The sequence below is a fragment of the Opisthocomus hoazin genome, chromosome 3 (genome assembly GCF_030867145.1).
Source record: "Opisthocomus hoazin isolate bOpiHoa1 chromosome 3, bOpiHoa1.hap1, whole genome shotgun sequence".
In the NCBI taxonomy this organism is placed as follows: Eukaryota; Metazoa; Chordata; class Aves; order Opisthocomiformes; family Opisthocomidae; genus Opisthocomus; species Opisthocomus hoazin.
Window position 1 is genome coordinate 43,048,056 of NC_134416.1, and position 23,290 is coordinate 43,071,345.

A 23,290-nucleotide genomic window follows, 5' to 3' on the forward strand; every position below is an offset into this window, starting at 1 on the left:
CTACAAAATGCACACCTTGCACACCTGGTTTACCTCGCAGTTTTATTCGTCTTTTCATATTTAAAGGAGAAAACAATATCAAAGGTAGAGAAAGAGCAGCGAGGTTGGGAAGTGGAAAAAACTAGATAATGGCTAGCTACTTTGATGGCCATGGCTGAACTGATCTAGCATTTGCAGTAGTTCTGCTCTGAGCAGAAATCATTATTGAATGATCAGAAGACCCTTTGAACCCAGATATCCATGGTAGGGACTGAGTAGGAATACGAGGGATGATACACTCTAACCTTAAGCTGGAATCTTGCTGAGAACCTGAGTTTCACTCGGTTTCAACAAGAGGCATCTCTTCAGGCCAAACCATTTATATATTTATTTCTGCATGAAAAGTTGTGGGCTTCTTTTAGAAAATGTTGCCTTTTCATAGAAAACTTAATTGCAGAAATACTGATACAGGATATGACCAGGACTATAGCTTGGCTGTTTTCTTCTTCTTCAGTCCTTTGTCAGTTCGGTTGTCCAAGTGGCTCTTCTACACATGGTGCCAAACGACTACAGACAGCCTCCATGCCGCAGTGTGCATTGACTCATCTTAAACAAAGACAGTGGCCAGCAATAGGAACTGAGGTTTGCTGGGTTGGTTATGAGTGCATACATTTTCTTTTTGATTAAAAAATGTTTGGGATTTGTCTGAAAATACGGAGGGTTTATTTTTTTCCATAGTAGAATTATTATTTTTTTTTTCAGAGAGAGATAGTAGCAGATATTGTCTCCAATGTTAGCGGAAAGCCCACTCACATTGATTAATTAAGTCAGAAGCTTTATTTGCACCAATTTGTTAATTTCAGTTACAGTACAGATTCAGGATTCCATATCTCTTTAGGACTGACTGCTTGCAGCTCTCCTCACACTTAGCAGTAATTTTGATAAACGATATAAAATGGTACGATAAAGGAAAAGACAATCAGAAGGAGGTTAATCTGTGCTATACTGAGATGTTATTTACTGAGAAACTTTAACATTCAGGTTCTCTGTATTTGTTAATGAAGTCAAATAAAGTTAGGGTTGCCAATGGGACTCTTCATGAAACTTCACACAGAAGTTAGAGTAAGATCCTTTGTAAGTACTGCAGATGTCCATTTACATGAGCATTCCCATCAAACCATCAGAAATCATCTCTTCCAGACACTGAGCACACATGCTACTGAGTACACTTCCACTAATTCACAGATGCTTCTGAATTCTCTTGCAAAAGAGAAGAGTAAGATATATACTACCTTATAAGTCTAGGCAAGCTTGAATTCTGTTGTCAGTTTACTGAAAGTTCTGCTGTTATCCTTCATTATACTTAAACAGCGATCCAGTCTTTTGGTCTTCACACATGTATTCAAGCTTCTGCCTTTCTTCTGAAAAACTGAAAAATTGCACATGTATCTGCAGTTTGAAGAATATTTGCATTGTAATCGTATTTGTGTTTGTTAGCTATGCTTTTTCTTAGCTGCATTTTCATTGCGTGTAGTTTGGTGTTGATCACAAAAGCCTCCTATGAAATGGAAATTATTTTTATAACACTTCAGCCATGCTTTACACTGGCTCTACTGCAAATAGTTTGAAACAGTTGGAGTGTGCTCAGAACAAAAAGCAGAATGCACATTGAAATGGTCTAATATGTGTCTAACAGACAGGGATGCAAAATGCATCCTGAAAGAATCATAGGAAGTTTAGAATTACAGGGCAGTACCGCTACTGGAAGAATTTCTGCTTAAATACTTTTTACCTCAGAAAATGCCCATCTGTCAAAATCAAAGCTTGGGGGGTAAGAGGTGGAGAGGAGGGGAGAAGGAAGTAGGATGAGTTTTTCACTTGATGTTTTCATCTTTACTTGGAAGACTGTGGTGTTTGAGAACTTTCTGATTTGCTTTCTCACATCAAGGAACCCCTGCTATTCAGGAATGCTTGTTTCATGTTTTAGTTCTACACGGTTAGGAAGAGACATAAAAATGTTTGAGAACAAACCAGAGCACTTAAAGATCACTAGACAGAAAGTTCTAATTGATGTGCAGATTTTCCAAAAAGTGCTCAGATGTTGAGGGCCATTTTCCGCAAGCCTGGAAAACTCTTATTGAAGCAGAAAATCACTTCCTGCCATGGTGTAAAAGGGGTGGAAGTTGTCCTCATCAAGACAATCGCAGAAGTCTCATGCACACCAGCTGGGACTTCATATCAAACTTACTGAAAATGTGATAGTCTCTTTCGACCATATTGACCATATAAATATGTATGACCATAAAAGTATGGAGGAACTCAGAAGTTTAGGAGGACATAATAATAGTAATAAATGAATCAGAGAATCACAGAATCACAGAATGGTTGGGGTTGGAAGGGACCTCTGTGGGTCATCTAGTCCAACCCTCCTGCCAAAGCAGGGTCACCTACAGCAGGCTGCAGAGGAACATGTCCAGGTGGGTCTTGAATATCTCCAGAGAAGGAGACTCCACAACCTCCCTGGGCAGCCTGTTCCAGTGCTCCGTCACCCTCAGAGGGAAGAAGTTCTTCCTCATGTTCAGATGGAACTTCCTGTGCTTCAGTTTGTGTCCGTTGCCCCTTGTCCTGTCGCTGGGCACCACTGAAAAGAGTCTGGCCCCAACCTCCTGACATCCACCTTTGAGACATTTACAAGCATTTATAAGGTCCCCTCTCAGCCTTCTCTTATTCAGGCTGAATAAGCCCAGCTCCCTCAGCCTTTCTTCATACGACAGATGCTCCAGTCCCCTCACTATCCTCGTAGCCCTCCGCTGGACTCTCTCCAGCAGGTCCTCATCTTTCTTGAACTGGGGAGCCCAGAACTGGACACAGTACTCCAGATGGGGCCTCACTAGGGCAGTGTAGAGAGGAAGGAGAACCTCCCTCGACCTACTGGCCACACTCCTCCTAATGCATCCCAGAATCCCATTGGCTTTCTTGGCAGCCAGGGCACACTGCTGTCTCATGGTCAACCTGTCGTCCACCAGGACACCCAGGTCCGTCTCCACAGAGCTGCTCTCCAGCAGGTCAGCCCCAAGCCTGTACTGATGCAAGATGAAGCTTTAAAGAGATTTTTTACATGTGATAGAAAAGTTCTGGTTTTCTGCACGTAGTAGGAGTCAAACAACAAGCAGGCAAATGTTTGTCAACACTGTATGGTTTCTGCAGAACTTTAAAATGTTACTGTCTGCAGTGTTTCGTTAAAACCTTGCACCAGAAATTATTACCTTGCCTAGAGCAGCAGAGTAGACAGTGTGAACCCAGAGTCCTGGTGAGAGCCCTCTCCTCCTTCTGCATGAGCCGGTCTGCTGGCTTTTGCATGGCAGCGGTCATGGACCCACGGCCAGTTCCACTGATGCAGCACACCCTTGAAGGCATGTGCTAAAAAGGGGACTGTGAAATGGAGGTGTAAGGGGACAACTAATCTTACACTGCCACAGCTGTTTTCACAGGGCATATGGATTTCAGGCCTGCAGTTGTTAGTGAGGCTACAGCATGAATTGTCTCCTACAGAAATCAAAGTCCTTATCTACCTGTGCTCAGGGGATAATCCATGCCACATATCACAGTGCACAGTCGCATTGTCACTCCTCCTCTTGCTCTGACTTCCACCATCTCCCTACCCACATGTACCTCCATCGCCACTCCACGTCTCAAGCAAAATAATATCCATTCCACTTCTCTTGGCACGTAACAGTCACTGAAATGTCGCTACTCCGGTATCTTTCTCATCTAGTCTTTTATACGCAATCCCTTTTATGTTTTTGCATAATTGCTTTATGTATTTCTCATAGCAAGAAGGTATCTGTAGTAAACACTCTCTTCAGGAAGCTTTCACTCAGTTTCCATGCTAAAAAGGAAAAGGCTTTTGGGATGGTAAAAGAAATTAAATTGTTATTACAGATACTGAAGGTTTATGAAATTACTGAGGACAAGGATAATGTACATTAATGCAAGCAAGCATTTGACCACATTCACTTTTTATGGGAGGAAGAAATGTCTGCGATACAGCAGAGCTACTTCTGCATATGTTGGTGGGAAGGTCTGAGCAGCTTTAGATGCTATTTTACTGGATACCAATAAGAAACAGGTACTTTCTGTTCCAGCAAGCCTTATTGCAATAAACTTTCGTTTCCTTGGCAGGGCTGAATGAGTGTTTGGTTCCTGTCTTAACTCTTGTCAGCACCTTGGTGAGACCTTTACTAAAGTGTAATAGCTGGCATTAAAAAAAGACTTTCCACTTAACATATCCAGTGTCTCAGGCTGTCCATGTTGCAGCTTATCCTTTACTTACAGCCAAAAGCTCCAAAGCCTCCAACTGGCAAACGTGGCTTGGCTGATCAGTTCTACTGAGCAGTTAATTCCAATTTTCAAGTGACAAATGTGAGTCTATAGCCTGCTATGCTTTTCTTTTTCCTTGTTCCAGTCAAGTCCCTAGAGATGATAGGCACACAATTAGCATAGGCCTTCTCTTGCAGAGAGCAAAGTCTGTTTATCTACCTTTATTTTATGTGTAATGAGTCAATCCCTTTTCTCGTCTCCTAAAATTTCAAAGGCACCCTCACTGGCAGCTCAGAGAGTACTCAGTCTACATATCACAACAGCTGTTGGAAGCAGATAGCATGAGTGTTTCTGGAATGATGCAAACTGACCTTCTTTTAGTGGATACTAAGTGCTCATCATTAGTGGTGACTTCACGTTCAGCAGTTCAACAAAGGTCTCTAACATAAAGCACATTCTAATACTGAGGAAAAAAATAACTGGAGAACAGATATGGGAACTTCTGAGACAACATTTAATGGAAAAAATGGGTATGCTTTATCTGTGCATACATTGCAAATGGTTTCATCCAAGTATCTGTCTAAATATGCAAGTTTACATTTCACACAAATATTGGACTTGAAATCAAGAAAGTTTTTTTGTTACAGATGTTTGGGACAGCTCATTGCATCTTATAGTGTCTGCTAAATTCTGATCTGTAGCTGTTGCCCAGATGCTGAATGTCATTAGTTCTGTAAACTGTCTTTTTCAGAAATGGTTATAACATTCTTACTGGGAGGAGTTCTGTATTTTCCTCACAGACCTGATTTGCCTTCTCTGTAGGTAAACCCATATTTATATAGCTAATCTTGCCTCTACAAACATAAGCTTGAGTTATTAGCAGGTCCTCTAGAGTTATTAGCAGGGACTTTAGTTTGGGAAGCTACAACATGCCTTTTGGACATATCAACACACTATGATTCTGACACAGGAACATCCTGCTTTTATATTGTGAGGACATTGCCTGTCCTCTGGTAGGCCACTGTTAAAGAAATGGTTATCCACCCTCAAGGACCCAGCCTAGTATATCCTCTTTTCTTCAGTTTGCCTCTCCTGGCAAAGACAACAACAAGGCTTTTGCACAAAATCCAAAATCTAAATATTTCCTTAAATTTTTACAGGTCTTTAAATTCTGGACACAAAAAAAAAGAAAAAACAGTCTGCCTTCGAGTAGGTTTCTTTCTAATAGGGGAAGGGAAATAGGGGCTGATTCTCAGCTGCCATAAATCATCATTACTCTGCAGCTGTCTAGCTGTCTGTTGGTTTCTGTCTTTCAGATTTTCAATCTGAAAGACTGAGGATCAGCCAAACAAGTGGATGAATGACTTTTGAGTCGGCATTTATTCTCCCAGATAAACAGCTTTAGAGTCTACATTGAGGTTTTTTTTACACTAGGTGCTAAGGTTTTTTCACTTGTCCTTGCCCAAGCCAGTGTATACATATGCCTATACATGGTTTTACTTGCCTTCTACTACTGAGGATTTGATCTCTTCTGCATTCAATAAACAATGACAAAGATCTCTCTGTCCTTCTGTTAATAAAACCTGTTAGAAATACCTGATGAGACATAACAGCATAGTATAATTTTTATAGCATAGACAGACTTCTCTCTACACCACAGATTCCTACAGAAAGGCTGAGCTAGAATAAGCCTTTTTAGAGGGTTCTTCAGTTTGTTACGATGTAGTTTCTCACTCACTTTAAATTTTCAAGTAACAACAGTACTACGTTCAGAAACTCTATGGAAATACTAGAAGTATCTTATACTTACTGTGTAAGGCATCTTGTAGCCTTCATCCTTCCATATGACTCATAAAGAGTTCAACTGCAATTACTAAAAGTAAGTCAAAGAGATCACATCTACCTCGGGTTTCAGAGTATAGATGTGTTTAAGCAAGAAGAAAAGAGTTAGTACCTTGCTCCAGGGTCCAGGCAGGTGAGGGAAAGACCAAGCTTGCAGTGGAGAGGGTTTGGCAAAGTCTCCAGATGTACGAAGGTACCTGGACTACGCTCAGATCCCCAGTTTGACCATAACCAAGATTCGATCATAGCCGTTAACCTAGGTCATGCTGGTCTGAAATATTGTTCCATTATCTCATAGACTTCAAATTTGAAAAAGCGAGAACTGGTAGCAATTAAGAAAGAAATCAAGTGTTTCTTATCACTCATAATTGAATGGAATATTAAGTATTTTGATCTTCCAGATGTAAATTTTTGAAACAAATATACTTCCAGATTTTTCCAGAGAATTTTGGAAACATATTTCACCATAATATTTCTATTCCAAAAAAATGGCATTGTTCCAAAAAAAAATGTTTTTCACTAGAAAACTTATATCAGCTCTAAAAGCTCATATTTTTCACTAAGATTTGGAAAATAAGTAAATAAATTACACCTTTTTCATAATATTAGACTACAATTTTTTCCTGCAAACTCTATATTTTAGTCTGCATTTTGAGCATATTTTATATTTTAGCTCTTCCTTCTGAAGCATAACATGAAAAATAGTTGATTGTATAAAATAGTGTCAAGAGACAAGTGATCTGCTGCTATAATTTAACTGACATTAAGTTTTTCAATCCCACATAATTACAGTAGGAGGGAATTTCCAAAAAAAACCAACCAAATTAACTTTTAAAAATCTATTTCAACTTATTTAAATCTATTGCTCATAGTAAACATAAAAAAGCTTCACATAATTCTAAGCAGGCTGAGTTTTCCTTAGTGTGGTATCTCATTCTAGATTTCAAAGCAGAATAGCCTCCAATAATGTCCAAATATAGCTATTGGCTTGGTTATCTGACTTGATCTCAGCATTGGTGCTATTCTGGGCAAACGTACTTTATATAATTTTCTAAGAGAAGCTTATACAAGTTTCCCTTATTTGAAGAATTTTTTCAGAATAATTTCATCAGTACCAGTGTCTGATTAAGATGTTCGTAAGTCAAGCATCATTGATTTCCTCTCATTTCCCTTTCCTCCCAGAAATATCAGTTTTCATATTGACTGGATGACGATAAACCGAAGATAATTTGAAAAAACAAAAGAGCTTTAACGGATGCCCTATCGGACACTGTTGGTCAAAACTTCTGCCAGGCTATTACTGATGAAAGTCTGGGGACAAATCCCTGTTTGCTGACCTTGATTGTTCCCTGTTGTTAATGCTATTTGCTGCAATGGTTGTGAATTATGAGTCAAAACCCCCTTGAACTCGAAAGATCACTCCTGCAGTGATTCATCTTTGTCACAAAGTAGACATTGGGCTTCTTCTTTAAGAGTCACTGTCCTCACATAAAATTGCATGTTACAGACTTATCAGAGAAAAAGAGTATGGCCAGGATATAACCACTCACCTTCTTTTCTCAGTAGCTTAAGACAGCCTTAGGGCAAGTCAGCCTTTATGTAAGGCAGTAGTAGGTACGCTGGAGTGCAAACCTGATCTTTGGGTTAGTTCTGAATCCAGCTTGCTGATTCATGCCATAAGCCACTCAGCTGGGCCTTGGTAGACAGTGGCCTTTTGGCTTCGCTTTCACTAATGCAACGGCAGGTGAGATCAGACCTTGTGCTGTTTTGAAAGTTTTGGAATATTTCTGGATGCTTTTGGAGAATTCGCTGCATTCCAACTCAGAGGATTGGCTGGGGGAATTTCTAAACTGATACGTACATGCATGTACACAAACTGCAGTACATAGCTCTGATGTTGGATAAGGTAGAAGCAAACAGCGGTTCTCTATACTCATCGGTAGGAGCACCTTAAAATCAAAGTCCTGTCTGGGGGAAAGCAACTGCATCCTCCAAGCAAAAATCAACCAGCATTAATAAAAAGTCTGGGCTTCACTAAACACCCCGCCTGTGTTCACTGTAACACGTTTTGGCCCTAATTCCCGTGCTTATTAGAGGTCTTCAAATGCTGTGGTCAGCAGGAAACATCCTGCATACTAAGAAGGATTGTAGTGACCATGTTTTACATACTTTACCTGCTTCACAATTGCAAATGGGTTTCTTGCCTTTGCCATTAGTCTCTGAAACTTCTAAACTGCTACACAGAATGCCAAAGGATCAGTCTCTGGTTAACCTAAGCCGCAATTAAATTTTGTCTACTGTCATAGGATAATTATAAGATCAGCGTGACACACAGACAAGTAGAACTTCACAGACGAAGAAAACAGAGGGGAGAAATATGCTGTGAAGGAGAAAAGCTGTTCACATTAAAAGAATAAGCATCAGAAGTCAAAACTCATCAAGTTCTTGGCAAAATAGATTGGTTTTATATACGTCTCTTTCCCCACCTTTCCATCCACAAGGAAATCTTCTCTTTAATGTGTTAAAACTCAGCAGATCAGTTAGGTCTAGGAAGGAGGATGGTGTGAGCTCAAAGCAGACAGTAGCAATTGCCTTGTGATAAAAGAGCAGAGCTCATTAATGCAAAGTAGTTTAGGCACTAAGAACACATTTGTCCCTGCTCTGCGATGGCAGGATGAGAATTGCCATACTGTACAAATACTTGTTTAGCATCTGAACAACTGTTGTTTAAAGTGCACACATAAGGCCACTTTTAGGTCATTAAATAACATAACTGAGAAACAGAGTAGGTGCCCTGTTGAGTTATAATGAACTTATCTTGTGTGATGCAATATATACAGAAACCCAAACAGAATAAAGAGTAGTATTGAACAAAATGTGCTTTCAGCCGCAAGGTGATGTAACTCAAACTTCATCTCCCTGAGACTTTACAGACTTTACAGCATATGAAACTAAGCATCCTATACAATAGCAACATATAAATCTCTGCAGCCAAGTCTATTAGATTTGACTAGTGTGGTCTTGCAACATACACATCTGTGTAACGTTTGTTCTCTTCACTTAGTGATAATGTGCTGCAGCAGCAATTTGAGAAAAAAAAATTAAATACAAATGCAAAAAATGAACTACCAATATATTAATTGGCTTAAAGCAATTTGCAAGTGAGGAATAAATTACAAAATGCATAGATTGACATTATTAAATACATTACTGTTTATTTTTTAGCAGATCGCTATTTCAGAAAGCAGTGGTCTGAGATACTAAATCAGATGAGAGTATAGCAAAGTTATGGGAAAATGGTTCAGCTATGGCATTAAAATTGCTACTACAGACAGAGGGGCTGGAAGTTCCTGGCTCAGATACCAACACGTAAACATATGGGTTGAACTTTGATAGAAATTGTAAGAGAATTATTTTCCCTCCACCCACTTCACTAGACTTACATAGGACTTTATATGACCCAAAAGCTCTTCTCAGGAAGTAGGACCGGGGTAGCCATGTAATCTGCCTGTCTGAGCATCTGTACGTGCACAATGCCTTAGCTGTGAGAAATAACAAAGAACTGAAACAACCTCAATTTTTTTCAGACATCAGCATCTCATGAGAGTAGAATCTCATTTTTTCACTTTCAGTGACCTCTAAGGTAACTCATACAGTGACTTCTTTTTCTGTATGTAGGTCTTCCCTGCATTTCACAGAATCACAGAATCACAGAATGGTAGAGGTTGGAAGGGACCTCTGTGGGTCATCTAGTCCAACCCTCCTGCCGAAGCAGGGTCACCTACAGCAGGGTGTAGAGGACCTTGTCCAGGTGGGTCTTGAATATCTCCAGAGAAGGAGAATCCACAACCTCCCTGGGCAGCCTGTTCCAGTGCTCCGTCACCCTCAGAGGGAAGAAATTCTTCCTCATATTCAGATGGAACTTCCTGTGCTGCAGTTTGTGCCCATTGCCCCTTGTCCTGTCACTGGGCACCACTGAAATGAGCTTGGCCCCATCCTCCTGACACCCACCCTTCAGATATTTATAAGCATTTATAAGGTCCCCTCTCAGCCTTCTCTTATTCAGGCTGAACAAGCCCAGCTCCCTCAGCCTCTCCTCGTAGGAGAGATGTTCCAGTCCCCTCACTATCCTCGTAGCCCTCCGCTGGACTCCCTCCAGTAGCTCCTCGTCTTTCTTGAACTGGGGAGCCCAGAACTGGACACAGTACTCCAGATGAGGTCTCACCAGGGCAGTGTAGAGGGGAGGGAGAACCTCCCTCCACCTACTGGCCACACTCCTCCTAATGCATCCCAGAATGCCATTGGCCTTCCTGGCAGCCAGGGCACACTGCTGGCTCATGGTTAACCTGTCGTCCACCAGGACATCAAGGTCCCTCTCCACAGAGCTGCTCTCCAGCAGGTCCACCTCAAGCCTGTACTGATGCATGAGGTTGTTCCTCCCCAGGTGCAGGACCCTGCACTTGACTTTGTTGAACCTCTTCAGGTTCCTCTCTGCCCAACTTTCCAGCCTATCCAGGTCACGCTGAATGACAGCACAGCCTTCCGGTGTATCTACCACACCTCCCAGTTTGGTGTCATCAGCAAACTTGCTGAGGGTGCACTCTAACTCTTCATCCAGGTCGTTGATGAAGAAGTTAAACAAGACTGGGCCCAGTACTGACCCCTGGGGGACACCACTAGTTACCGGCCTCCAACTAGACTCAGCGCCGCTGATGACAACCCTCTGAGTTCTGCCATTCAGCCAGTTCTCAATCCACCTCACCAACCACTCATCCAGCCCATACTTCCTGAGCTTCCCTAGGAGGATATTATGGGAGACTGTGTCGAAAGCCTTGTTGAAGTCTAGGTAGACAACATCTACGGCTTTCCCTTTGTCTACCCAGCCAGTCATGTCATCATAGAAAGCTATCAGATTTCAATTATGTTTCAAGTATATTTTACATAAGGAAAGCAGTAATTCTTTCAAAATGATAATAATAAATAAAGTCTTAATGAAGGTACTCCAACAGCAATGTTGACAGCCAAAAAAAAACCAACTAAAAAACCGCCCCCAACATTTCTTGCTAAATATGTATTTTATAAGCATGAATTACTATCTTCGAAACCTGTTAAATCGGAGTGCAGCATTCACAACTCCTATGACTAGCCAAGCTGGCCAGTGGTTAGAAAACTCTGGGGCACATTATCCCAATATATACATTTTAGAGAGAGTGTTATATTTCTGCTTATCATGGAGAAGACAACAGTAACATGACTTTAAATGAGAAATGAAATGCCCACCCACCAACAAGAAAGGCAGCCTCCTTAAATTGCCCAGCATAGGATGTCAGGCTAATGACGTCATCATAAAACCAGCTTTGGTACTCCCAGGATTTGGTATTTCTAAAAATACATTATTGTCGACAACTGCAAGTAAACTCGGCGCTCCCTCCCAACAAACTCCTTCTGGGGATGTCAAAGAAGAGCTTGTGAACAGGCACAGCAGGGGAAACTGGCTTCAAAAGGAATAACTTTCTTTTCCACTGCTCAAAGCTGAAGCTGCCTGAAGGTGGACATGTCCCTTCATTCCCACGCAGCAGGCAGACAGCCTGGCAGTGCTGTGGCCAGAAATCAGACAGGATGAAGGCTGGAATGGCCGCTTACTGGGGAGATGGACGTGCAAAATTTGGACAGGCAAAAGGACACCTTGATGGAATTTGATTTCCTTTTGGATTTCACTTGGGTTTCTCCTCCTTCTGACTGGAGGGTTTATTTGAATCACAGAAAGTTATTCTGTGAAGTAAGGCAGATGAAGTGCTAGTAGCAACAGGAGAAGATAAGGTATTGTACTAATGACTAATTGCACAGCTTGACTTTCTAATTTGTTACAATAGATGAAAATTCCCCATTAAGGGGAACACAGGCTTAAAACTGCTGGCAGGTTTTTCTGCCTCATTTTTGAATGATAACACAAGGTAGAGACAATCATGATCTAATTGTAGACAATTTGCTAGTGAAAAAATTAGTTGAACAAATTGTTCTTTCTACTGTAAAAGTTAAAATAGACACACACCCTAGAGAAGATTATTCCTAAGGTATTCATGACTGTAGGATACTTGAAAAATACTAAAAATAAAATGGACAAACAATGACTTTTACTATCACTCTTTTAAAATATGTTGCTACATGAAACATAGTCCTTAATCAATCAGGTCCAAGATGGAAGTCATCCCTGCTTTGAGCAGGATGTTGGACAAGGTGATCTCCAGAGGTCTTTCCAACTTAAATAGTCCTTGGATTCCATCAAATGCCCACAATTAATAAGGTTGAGTCAGACTGCTTCAAATCTAAAAATCCTGCTCAGGTCTAACAGCAGAGATGGGCCCAGACTCTAGCAGAAAAGGCTGAAATCCTCTCTGAGAACCACAACGTATCCTCACCCTCAGATTGCCCCATCAGGCCCCAGCCACCTTGTCCTCACTTTCCACCTAACCCCATAACAGCGCATGGTTTTAGCTTCCTCCTATTTATTTGCAAGCACCAAGTGGATGCACAGGCCCTGAGAAGTCTGAACCATCATTTAACAGGAAGCTGTGTGACAAATTAAGGCAGTCAGAATGAGGGCACTACAGGGAGCCTGTCCTCTCTCTTCCTCATTTCCCTCCGACTCAAATGCATCTGTGTGAACACGACAGCACACTTCCATCTGCTGAGGGAGCAGCTCTCTTCCCCTGGCACCCTCCCTCTGCATACAGATGTGCTTACATGTGGACTGTACGCTCCAGAAGGCAAGCGCTGTTTAATCCTGCTGAAATCTCTGATGGATTAAACTTCGAATCTCTAACTGTCCTTAATGTTGCAGCAAGTAACACACATATTGGTTACACTGATTTACAGCTGAAATAAAAGCAAAAGACAGTCAAAATGAGATGTCTGAAAATTGATCTATGCTGCAAGTGGATGGCACACTGAAGTGCTCTGGGTTATTGCCTCCCACCACCCTTCACCCTTCCAAGTCCCTGATGACACAAAAGTCACTGTCTGCAGCAATAGAAGTTACAGGTACATGTATCACCCTCCACCTACCTGTAAGCCTTCAATGGCCAGTTTGAGGATAGACGGTGTAAGCTTGGAGGCTTGCTTGAAGGAGAAATTGCTCCAGTCTATAATTAGAATGAAGCCATTTATCTGAAGCTCCTGATCTTCAATGAGAACTTCCAAGGACAGTAAGATTGCCCGAAGGATATCTATGAAGGAGTTCCTAAAGCCAAAGCAGAAAAAAAAAAGTTATCAATGGTTTCAGTTATCTTCAAACCTCAAGAAACTCAGCTTTGCTGTGGATGGGGCATGAGCAAGGCATGGGGATTCATTCTGGTAGAATTCTTTTAAAAAGAGAGTTGTTTCGGAGGTGTCACTAAAGAGCTCCTGCTCCGAAACTCACATTCCTCTGCTTGATGTGATAAGTGCTGCCCACCAGTGGATGAAAGAAACTCTGAATTAAATCTTTTTGATTCTTCTGGCATTCCTTACAATAGATTTTAGCTAAGCTACTTTGGGAAAATATTTCTCTGTGGTAAAATGAAATGGATTCAGGCTATCAGTTTAAATCCCTGCTCCTTTGGATATACTTTATAGAGGTTTTTGTTTGGGTTTCCCCCCTTCCCTCCTTCTTTTCTTTCTCTTATAAAGAGGAAAATCAGAAAAGGAAATAAATCAGCATGATATTACTATACATAATATAGTCACAGCAAGGCTCCCTGGCTTCCTGCTTGAGTGGAGGAAATGATCCAAGGCTTTGCACACTAAAGTTTGACTGTTGCCATATTTCTATGAACCTAACGCAACATGGAAAATAGCTGCATCCACTCAAAATCGGAACTCCTTATTAATTAACAGCTATCAGTAGGCTGGCTGCAAGGCTTCCCTCAGATCTGGGAGAATAATTAAAAGCCTTGGGGGCCATGAAAGAGATAGCAAGTGACAGAGAAGAAAATGTTCAAATGTTTTCTTTAATGTGAAAGTCTGTACTGGAAAGCCTGGGTCCCTCTCTACTTCCATCTCATGCATTTTTGGAAAGCAAGAGTTGGACACTTTAATAACTTATTCCATATTTACATCTGAGTAAGATGAATTAGACCCTTGCATCATCTATCCTTCCCATTAAGACATTTTACAAACAACAGATTCTTTTAGCGAGCAACAAGCAAGGAAAACTTTAGAAAGTACAGCTTAGCCTTGTGTAAAATGAAATTGTAACTTACTGCTATTGCAGTCTGCTTTAACTCTGCATAATGCTCAAATGTTGATGAGGCCTGAGGTCTACTACAGGGAAGGCTTACACCATGTTCTCCCATGGAGATTTTAATCTAATCCTTTTCTGCTGTTTTCTTTAATTTAAAACAAGTCATCTAAGCCTACAAAAGCGTTGCTTCAGATTCTGCCTGAGAGAAAAAACCTATGTGCAGTCAAAACAAAATTCTCTACCGTCTACTTCTGAATGGCAGCAACACATGATGAATTTCTATTAGAAGTAAATGGTGAAGTGTTTTCTTATTCTTTCTCTTTTCTCTCAGCAAGTTTTGAGTGGAAAAGTACATTCCTTCTTTAAAGACAATGTCCCTTGAAAAAGTTGTTTCAGAACTGTATCTCTCAGCCTAAGTTAGAAGCTTCTCTGAAGTATAATTTCTTAGGCAACTTGCAATACATAGAGCTTTAAGATATTTAGCTTTGTTCCTGCTGGGTACCAGAACACGTCTCCTTCATTTGCAGTAACAGGACAACCTTGACCTTTTCAAATCATATGGGAAACTGTGCTAAACAGACAAACTGAAGGAGTGCTTCCCTTAGCAACGTAAGGTGAAGGCATACCAATTGGATTCACAACTGACAATTATTTTCAGTCTAAAGTTATTTCAAAAAACTGTGATGTGAATATACTGCCCACTGCCCAGATGAAACGGGTGATAACTTTCACACAACAGCATTAAACTACTCCATTTTAAGCGACTGAAGAAGCAATTGGAACCCTAAGGCATATCTACTTAATATACCCCACATTACCTCAACATCCCTATTCAAGGGGTAAGTTTTCCACAAGAACTGCCCCGTCAAAGTTCCCAGAGGTGTGCAGTCGCTCTAAAAGTGTCCTCACACACATGCCAGCCTTTTCCACCCTCTCGTTGGCATCAGCACAGATGATCATTCATGGATAAGGGGTAATTCAAGATGATCATTCAAGGACAAGGGGTAATGGGCACAAACTGAGGCACAGGAAGTTCCGTCTGAACATGAGGAGGAACTTCTTCTCTCTGAGGGTGACGGAGCACTGGAACAGGCTGCCCAGGGAGGTTGTGGAGTCTCCTTCTCTGGAGATATTCAAGACCCGCCTGGACAAGGTCCTGTGCAGCCTGCTGTAGGTGACCCTGCTTCGGCGGGGGGGTTGGACTAGATGACCCACAGAGGTCCCTTCCAACCCCTACTATTCTGTGATTCTGTGATTCTGTGATAGGCTTTCTGGATAGACTGGGGAAGATGGAGTAATGCAGAGCTCAATTTAACCCCACATTTGCAAATGAACTGAATATTTGTTTTATGAAGGTGTGAAATGGGGTCACACAGTGATCAGAACAGGTTCCATCCCTTATTTGTGGGAAGAAGTATTCTTAACAAAAGAATCAAACTCATTTGTGATCCTGTTACCTCTGATGTTTTTAAAGGGTGTGCAGTGATTTCAGTATGGCTGTATGGAAATGGTGCACACAAGATATCTTCTGTAATCCACTTAAACTCTAATTCACAATGAAATAATTAATTTGACTGAGCACAAAATTCTCATCTTGGACTCTATGGTGAGGAATTCCAGTCTTTGTTTAGATATCCACATGAATTACCAGATTATCAAGCAATTACTTACCTGTACTTCCCTGCATTTTCAGTAGAAATTCTTTGCCTGGGAGACATGGCACCCAGTTTTCTTAGTGTGTAACTAATCTCACTGTTTCCTGCACAGATCCCTCTTCCCTTCTATGTATTTGCATTTTTAAGACATGGTGTAGGAAAGAACTCAAAATTAACACAAAGACATTTTTCAGAAGAGTGCAAGGAGACAAGAAAGCAGCACACAAGTCCTCCAGGTGGGTACTTTGCAGGCACAATGTTTTGTGAATGCAGGGTCTGGACAGAAATCAGACAGAGTGCCACTTGAGGCTAAAGCCCTCTGCTCCCTAATCTTGAGGCTTTGAGACAAATCATTCAGCTGTGTGACTGATTTGCATCCAAATAATTTTCTATGCATGAACACAGAACCACTTTCTATTAGTCCATCTCTTTTGTTCCTTTGCTTAATGTTCCCTTCCCTCCTCCAACCCCATTCCACATCAGTTTAACTCTTGCACAACAAAAAAAAATGAAATAAATTACTGTTACACAAAGTGAAATGTGTAAGGTGCTGTAAAGATTCAGCATGAAGCCTACTGATGTGAGCCACTAATGAGTTACAAAAGATTTGCACAAGCCCCTGAAAGACAAAAAGGAGGGAGGGAGAGTGCCTATCTGCCTTGGCTGAATGGAAAGGTACCACAAAAGAGGCTCTTCAGATATCCTTTGGAAAATGGGAAGTCAGCCCAACAGAAAGTAATGGTTAGGAACAGTAATGTAAAACAAAAATTAAGATGGTTTAGCTGAGGGATTTGGTGGGGAGATTAGCCAAAGGCATAACATGAAAATAAATAAGAAGAAATTACTTAATTATAAGAGGCATGAGCAGGCAGTGAGAGAATCAAAAGGCTCAGTGGAGTACCAGGGTGCAATGGGAACAATTAAAGGGGATAAAGACATTGCAGGGAAATTAAATGATCTATTTGCATCTTTCTGCCACCAGTCATTCTGAAGAGATACATGGACAATAAAGCTGAGGGACTGTTGGAAAATAAGGGGTCAAACAAGACGTGCTGCAAGTAAGTGATACATTTTCAAGAAGACAGCATCAGTAAAGCCTTTTGACATTACTCTCTCTGAACATTGAAGCACAGGCTCTGTTTTAGGCATGCTAGTGATATTAATTGGATTATTCAGATGGTTAAAAGTATGAACATACAGAAGTACTGGCAGCTGAAGCCATTAAGATTGCCTGGTAGTAAGGAAAAACAAACTGTCACTAAAAATCCTGATTGTCCCATAAAACAGTAGGCTAACAAAGTTTGGATCAGTGTCATTATCTTGGCAGCTGCAGACAACTGAGCTTAACATCCCTGAGTTAGCAACCAGTAAGAGCCTCTGTCCTGTAATACTTAAAAGTTGGCTTATTTAAATACAAATGCAGATAAAAGCGATTTCTTCACCTATTAAACAAATAGCTCGCGATAGCAAATCAATGACTTTATCACCTTTTCAATGAAACAACGAGGTGAACTTGCAACACCATCATGTTTAACATAAGCTGACAAAAGACTGAGCAACTGGTTTCAATGAGTCTGTTTGGACACCTAAGAAGAGAAGACAGTACAGTACACCTCACAAAAAAAACAATAGCCAAGGCTGGATGAGATTTAGCAAGCTGCAGACACGGCATAGATAAAACTCAGGTAAGAAACCACATCTCACTTTGTTCCCTCCCCACACAGCATATCACCAATGGAGAGCAGAAATGCATGCAGAGTTTCTAGTGTGGGGAGAGCTGGCACTGCCCTGCAAAGAGAGTTCCCACTGGGAGATATCTGCAGAAGAGGAAGCAGAAAGAAGAACGAAGAAAAAAATATGCTCAGGTTGCCCCCAAAATATTTGAGCTAATCGAAGCTGAAGAAACTGTAAGGAAAGGCTTAGAATCGGAGAAGTGAACAACAAGCAGATCAGAGCAGGTGGAGAAGGGACAACTCAGGAAGGAGCATCCTGAATTGCTCTCACGCAGCCAAGGCACAGTGTTCATGGAAAAGCCCTTGAAATGTAATCTGCGTGGGGTTTTGAACAGTTGTTCATAAGTCACACAAAGCCATTTATTTCAGCAGATTAAATTCTCCTTTCTGCTCATGAAGTATTAATAAGAAAGCCCCAACTTCCGATAATGTGTACTTAGAAAACATCTGGGGTTTTTTTAATGCATGTATTTATTTTAGAAATTTAAAACTCACCTCTGCTGTAAAAAGCACTGGAAATTACTAACTCACAGTCCTTGGGGGTTCGTCTTTTGATGTAAACTCGTGATCATGGAGTCATGGACTGTCTCTGACAGTCAGCCCAACCACTGCAAGACCTCATCTTTTAAGACATTTTGGTGAGGAAAGGTCCCTTGTAAAAGGCAGTCGCTGCCTGAGGAATAACCAGGAAGAATAACTGCAAAACGAAGAATTGTGAATAACTGTGGTGACTCACTTGACTAATCCTGCACCAGAGAAGATGAACAGTTGAATAGAAGAGTTAACAGCTGACTCATGCACTGAAAAGGGCTTGTTTGTCTCATCTGTCTGAGGTCTGAATAGCACATATGTGTGCAGAAATTAGCAAGACTTGGCTGCGATTCACAGAGAAAATAGGTTGCATTCACAGCAAATGTTCACGACCAATATTTTGACCGGCCATGGCTAACTTTCTTCATAGAAAAATTCAAAGCCATTTAAACTCATTAGCTGCAAAAATGTGAATAATTCAAAGCACACAAACTGGTGAAATTCTTATACAAACATTAGAGATTTTTTCTTTTTTTTTTTTTTGTGGGGTACCAACCCTTTTGTTCCCATGTCAAAGCTAAGCTATTGCCCTGGGTTTGGCCAGGACAGGGTTAATTTTCACCAGACTCCAGGAAGGGGCACAGCCGGGGGGTGGGGGCTGACCCCACCTGGCCAAACAGAGCCGGGTATTCCATACCATGTGACGTCACGCTGGGTTCCGGTGGGGGGGGGCGGTGCGGTGGGAACGCACTCGCGGTTTTGGGGGGGCACGGCACCGGTCCTGTCCGGGAGAGCGGCTGTCTGGGTCGTGCGGTTCATTGTTGTGTTTTCTCCTTATTTGTACCGTTGTTGTTACTGTTTCCCTCTGTTTGCTGTTCTGTTAAACTGCCCTTATCCCGACCCACCGGTTTCTGCCTCTTTCTTTCCATTCTCCTCCGCACGCCGGCAGGGGGAGGGGCAGCAGCGTGGCGCTTTTTTTGCCGGCGACAGCCGAAACCAAAACAGCTATACATTTTTTTTAATTTATCTCTAGAACCAGAATATATGCAGATAAAACACCTAATGAGTAAAACACAGGTTGCTTTAAGTTAGTGTCATAGCTCCAATTTCTTCTTTGTCACATCCAGTGTAGCTGTCTTAGGCTGTTCCAGTATGCCAGCTGCAGACAGGCATCACTCCTCTTTTGTAAAGAAATGATAGCAAGTTCTTCCCCACAGCGTCTGTGTGAGTCTATAGATAAAATATCCAAGTAACTTTATATCCAGGATAACAGGCTGGATAGATAAGTGTACTGATTTTTTTCTTTAGAAATGGCTAATCCAACAGTGAGCAGGATACAAAGAATGGAGTAGACTAAGCTGAGATCTGAACTGTATTTAACAACATTAGAAATCCACTGCTTAACTTATAACTGAATGGAGGCCAGTCACGGACAGATATCCGTCACACCTTCTTGGTGTGAGCTGGAAACGTTTATTCTTTTATCATGCAAAAGGTTTATTCTTTTATCATGCAAAAATTGCCTCTCAGTGTCTTTCTTAAAGATACAAAAATATTCGCCATGTTATGTTCCTGTTTGAGGTTCCTCTATACACAAGTACTAGGAGTTTTATTGCTGTCGCTTTCCACTTCAGTTGAACTCCATAGCAACCAATAGCCCCTGAATTACACGCCCCGTATTCTACGCATCTCCTCCTACATACACTCATTCATATTGGGGGCACCCTTACCGAATGAATACTTTGTTCCTGTTGTTAATGTGACTGTACAAGGACCCTTTCTTATGTGCAGTTTGGCTGAAAAACAGGGATACTCGAGGGACCAGTACTTGGGGAAGGAGGCTGCAGGTCGTGGGGTTGTTTGGACATCTAGTAGGACCAGCTTCCACCAAAGAGACCTGCACAGAGAAGGTGGCATCTGATTTTCCCTTTGCCTCAGCCCAGGGATGTGTGACACCATAGAAATCATAGAATCATACAATCCTTTAGGTTGGAAAAGACCCTCAAGGTCGAGTCCAACCATAAACCTAACATTGCCAAGTCCACCTCTAAATCATGTTCCTAAATGCCATATCTACACATCTTTTAAATACTGCCAGGAATGGTGACTCAACTGTTTCCCTGGGCAGCTTGTTCCAGTGCTTGACAACATTTTTGTTGAAGAAAGTTTTCCTAATATCCAATCTAAAGCTCCCCTGCTGCAACTTGAAGCCATTTCCTCTCATCCTATCACTAGTTACTTGGGAAGAGACCAACACCCACCTCGTTACACCCTCCTTTCAGGTACTTGTAGAGAGCGATAAGGTCTCCCCTCAGCTTCTTTTTCTCCAGGCTAAACAATCCCATGTAGCAGGGAATCAGTTCAAGATAAAGTATAAAATTGTTACACTCCTGAGAGTTCAAACAATCTCTCCCTGAACACTCCAGAAACTCGATCCCAGATAGACCAGGCAACTGGTGGCACCCCAGCAGAGCACAAGCTTGTGGTGGCACACGAGGAGCCAGCCTGGGTGCAGCAGGGCAGCCTGGCCGAGGGGCTGATGTGTGGGATCCCGGTAGAGCGCTTTCCTCTCTAGAGCAGTGTGCTGCTCTGCTCTGCAGCCTGCTGCTGAAAGGAAAGGCCAGAACTGCATCTCAGGTGCGATATGACTGTTCCTTTGGGTGCAGATTTGTTTTATTCCCTCAGGAGTGAAGTATCTCTGAGCTACACACTGGTGATTTTCTTGCCTTTTCAGTACCCAGAGCAACGTTATGCTTGCACACTGTGCAAATTTCTCTGTTGAGAAGGAATAAGTGACAATCACAGGCAGTGTGTTATGATACTGTGGAAATTATTAAATGTCCTATGCTACAACACCTAAATGAAACCAATAAATGAATACTACAGAGCCACTGCAATAATTTGCTTGGATAGTCCCAAATGCAATGACCCCTGCTAGGAGCATGGGGAAGATGGGCAAACAGTATATTCCACCACAAGCACAGTCAGGGAGTCCGTGGTGGTTTCATTTTAGTGGTCTCCCCTGCTAGAAATTTAGGAGATGAGAAGTGGGAACAGACTGACCGTCACAGCTCAGGATACCGTTTGAGAGGTAGTTTTTAATCTCCTATTGTGATCCTACCAATGCTGGGATACTGTTCCCTCAAAGCACAGCTGTAGCAAAAATGAACATAATGAATGCTGGTACATGAATGGCTTCTGATTAGCAGCATTAGGATTGATGAACTCTGTCATTTTATTATATTTTTTGTGATTGCAGAGCCTTTACTTATTCCCTCTTGCCACTGCAATCCATCCTTGCATCACACTAAGCTATTTGCTCAATTTCTTGCATCATTGCGTTCCACAAGTTAATTTTTCATTACAGAAAGGGAAAGATTTGAACATTATGAAGCTGGTGTTTAATCACAGAAAGCAATTATACAGCTGCTTTGTTCTGTTATTAGAAATAGGTACAAATGGCATCACTGATTCAGTCTCCTGGCTATCATGTTTTCTCTGTATGATTCCATTGTATCTCCTCTAGCTGTATCTCTGCTGCATCTTCAACATCTTTCGATTTGAAATAGCCCTGGACTTTTTTCTGGCTTCTGATGCAATTACCTCACTTGTTCATAACAATAATGAATTTGTTTCATTGTTGTTTTTTGGGACAGTTATATTTTATTATATCCCCTTCTTTTTGAGATAATACAATGTATAGTGTATTCAGTATTCAAGGTGAGTTTGGAATATCAGCATAAATAAAATAACATGTTATCTTTTCCTATTTATTCTGTCTCATTCTTAATGCAGCCTAACATCTAATTAACATTTCTGACCACCACTGCACAAGAAGTACACTTGTTAATTGTGCTGTCCATAACGACCTGATGTTTTTCTTAGAAGGTTAAAAGTAATTGAAAACCAAGAAGAAATTGCATAGAGTTAAGAAAGGATAAAGGATCTGCATACAAAATGAGGCCACGTATTAAAATCCAACATGTTCTTGCACTGCACTTAAACTTCTTCACATAATAAATACTGCTTTTCTAGGTCATTCTAGAGTTTTCCACAATTTTTGCTGATCTTCACTAACCTACACAACTTTCCATTTGCTTTTTGTCACAACACCACTTACCTCACCACATCCACCAAAAGAATATTGCTGCTAGGCATTATAATAATATAATTCTGCCACTCACAAATCTTACTCTCCGCCTGAAGTATCAGGGCCACTTTTATGGGCAAGGCAAGAATTCATCTGTATATTTCTGACAAGACATTAATACAAACTTCACAGGTAGTTTTTTGAGTAGTTAAATAGAAAGTATATTTACATATTTTACCTTAGACAACTCTAACAAAATTGTCCTATTGCCCCTTTGGTTACAACCAGTCATTCTTATAGCTGACTTCATTTAGATCAAATGGTAAAGTTGAAATCAAATAACTAATCACCAATGCGTATATTGAGAGTGCTGAGTTCAGAACTACAAAGGTCATATTACTGCTTGTGGATATTCAAACAGCACCTGGTTACTCACACAAGCACTCATTGATCCAGAAAGCTTTGTAAAATGTATCAGAATGTTTGATATTTCATTCAGAAACTCACTTTTTGCTGTCTCTGTAGGAAAGCTTAACTGTTCAGCAAAGAAGCAGACTCCTTCTGTGTGCTTGAAATTACAATAATGAACTTTCAACAGGTAATCATAAGCTGACAATGAACCCAAAAGATATGGATGAAGCCACCTCTTTCCTTGTAGTACCTAGACTGAAATCTCTATGAAGCTCTACATTCAGAGGAGAAATCTGGTCCATCTGAATCTCAGATTTTTAGAGCCACAGATAGTGTACTATCAGTGTGCTTGGCAGACGAGAGTCAAATCCTGCCTATGAAAGCAGTCAGATGGTCAGGAGCAGATTGCATCAGGGTCAAGAAATGATGATCTATCCAGTAAGAAGAGCAGAGCTGAGCTGATCATGGTGAACAGCCAGAGTAAACTGAGACCGAGTTATAGGTAACA

General features: G+C 41.2%; 1 protein-coding gene across 3 annotated transcripts in view; it reads right to left on the reverse strand.

The window, feature by feature from the left end:
* The window catches only part of CLVS1 (clavesin 1), a 118,061-nt gene that overhangs the window by 61,376 nt on the left and 33,395 nt on the right, over positions 1 to 23,290 (reverse strand). For all 3 annotated transcript variants that reach the window (XM_009937715.2, XM_075416091.1, XM_075416092.1), the window contains one exon: positions 13,207 to 13,381. In XM_009937715.2, the coding sequence (XP_009936017.1) occupies positions 13,207 to 13,381 (175 nt within the window). The remainder of the gene's footprint in view (positions 1 to 13,206; positions 13,382 to 23,290) is intronic.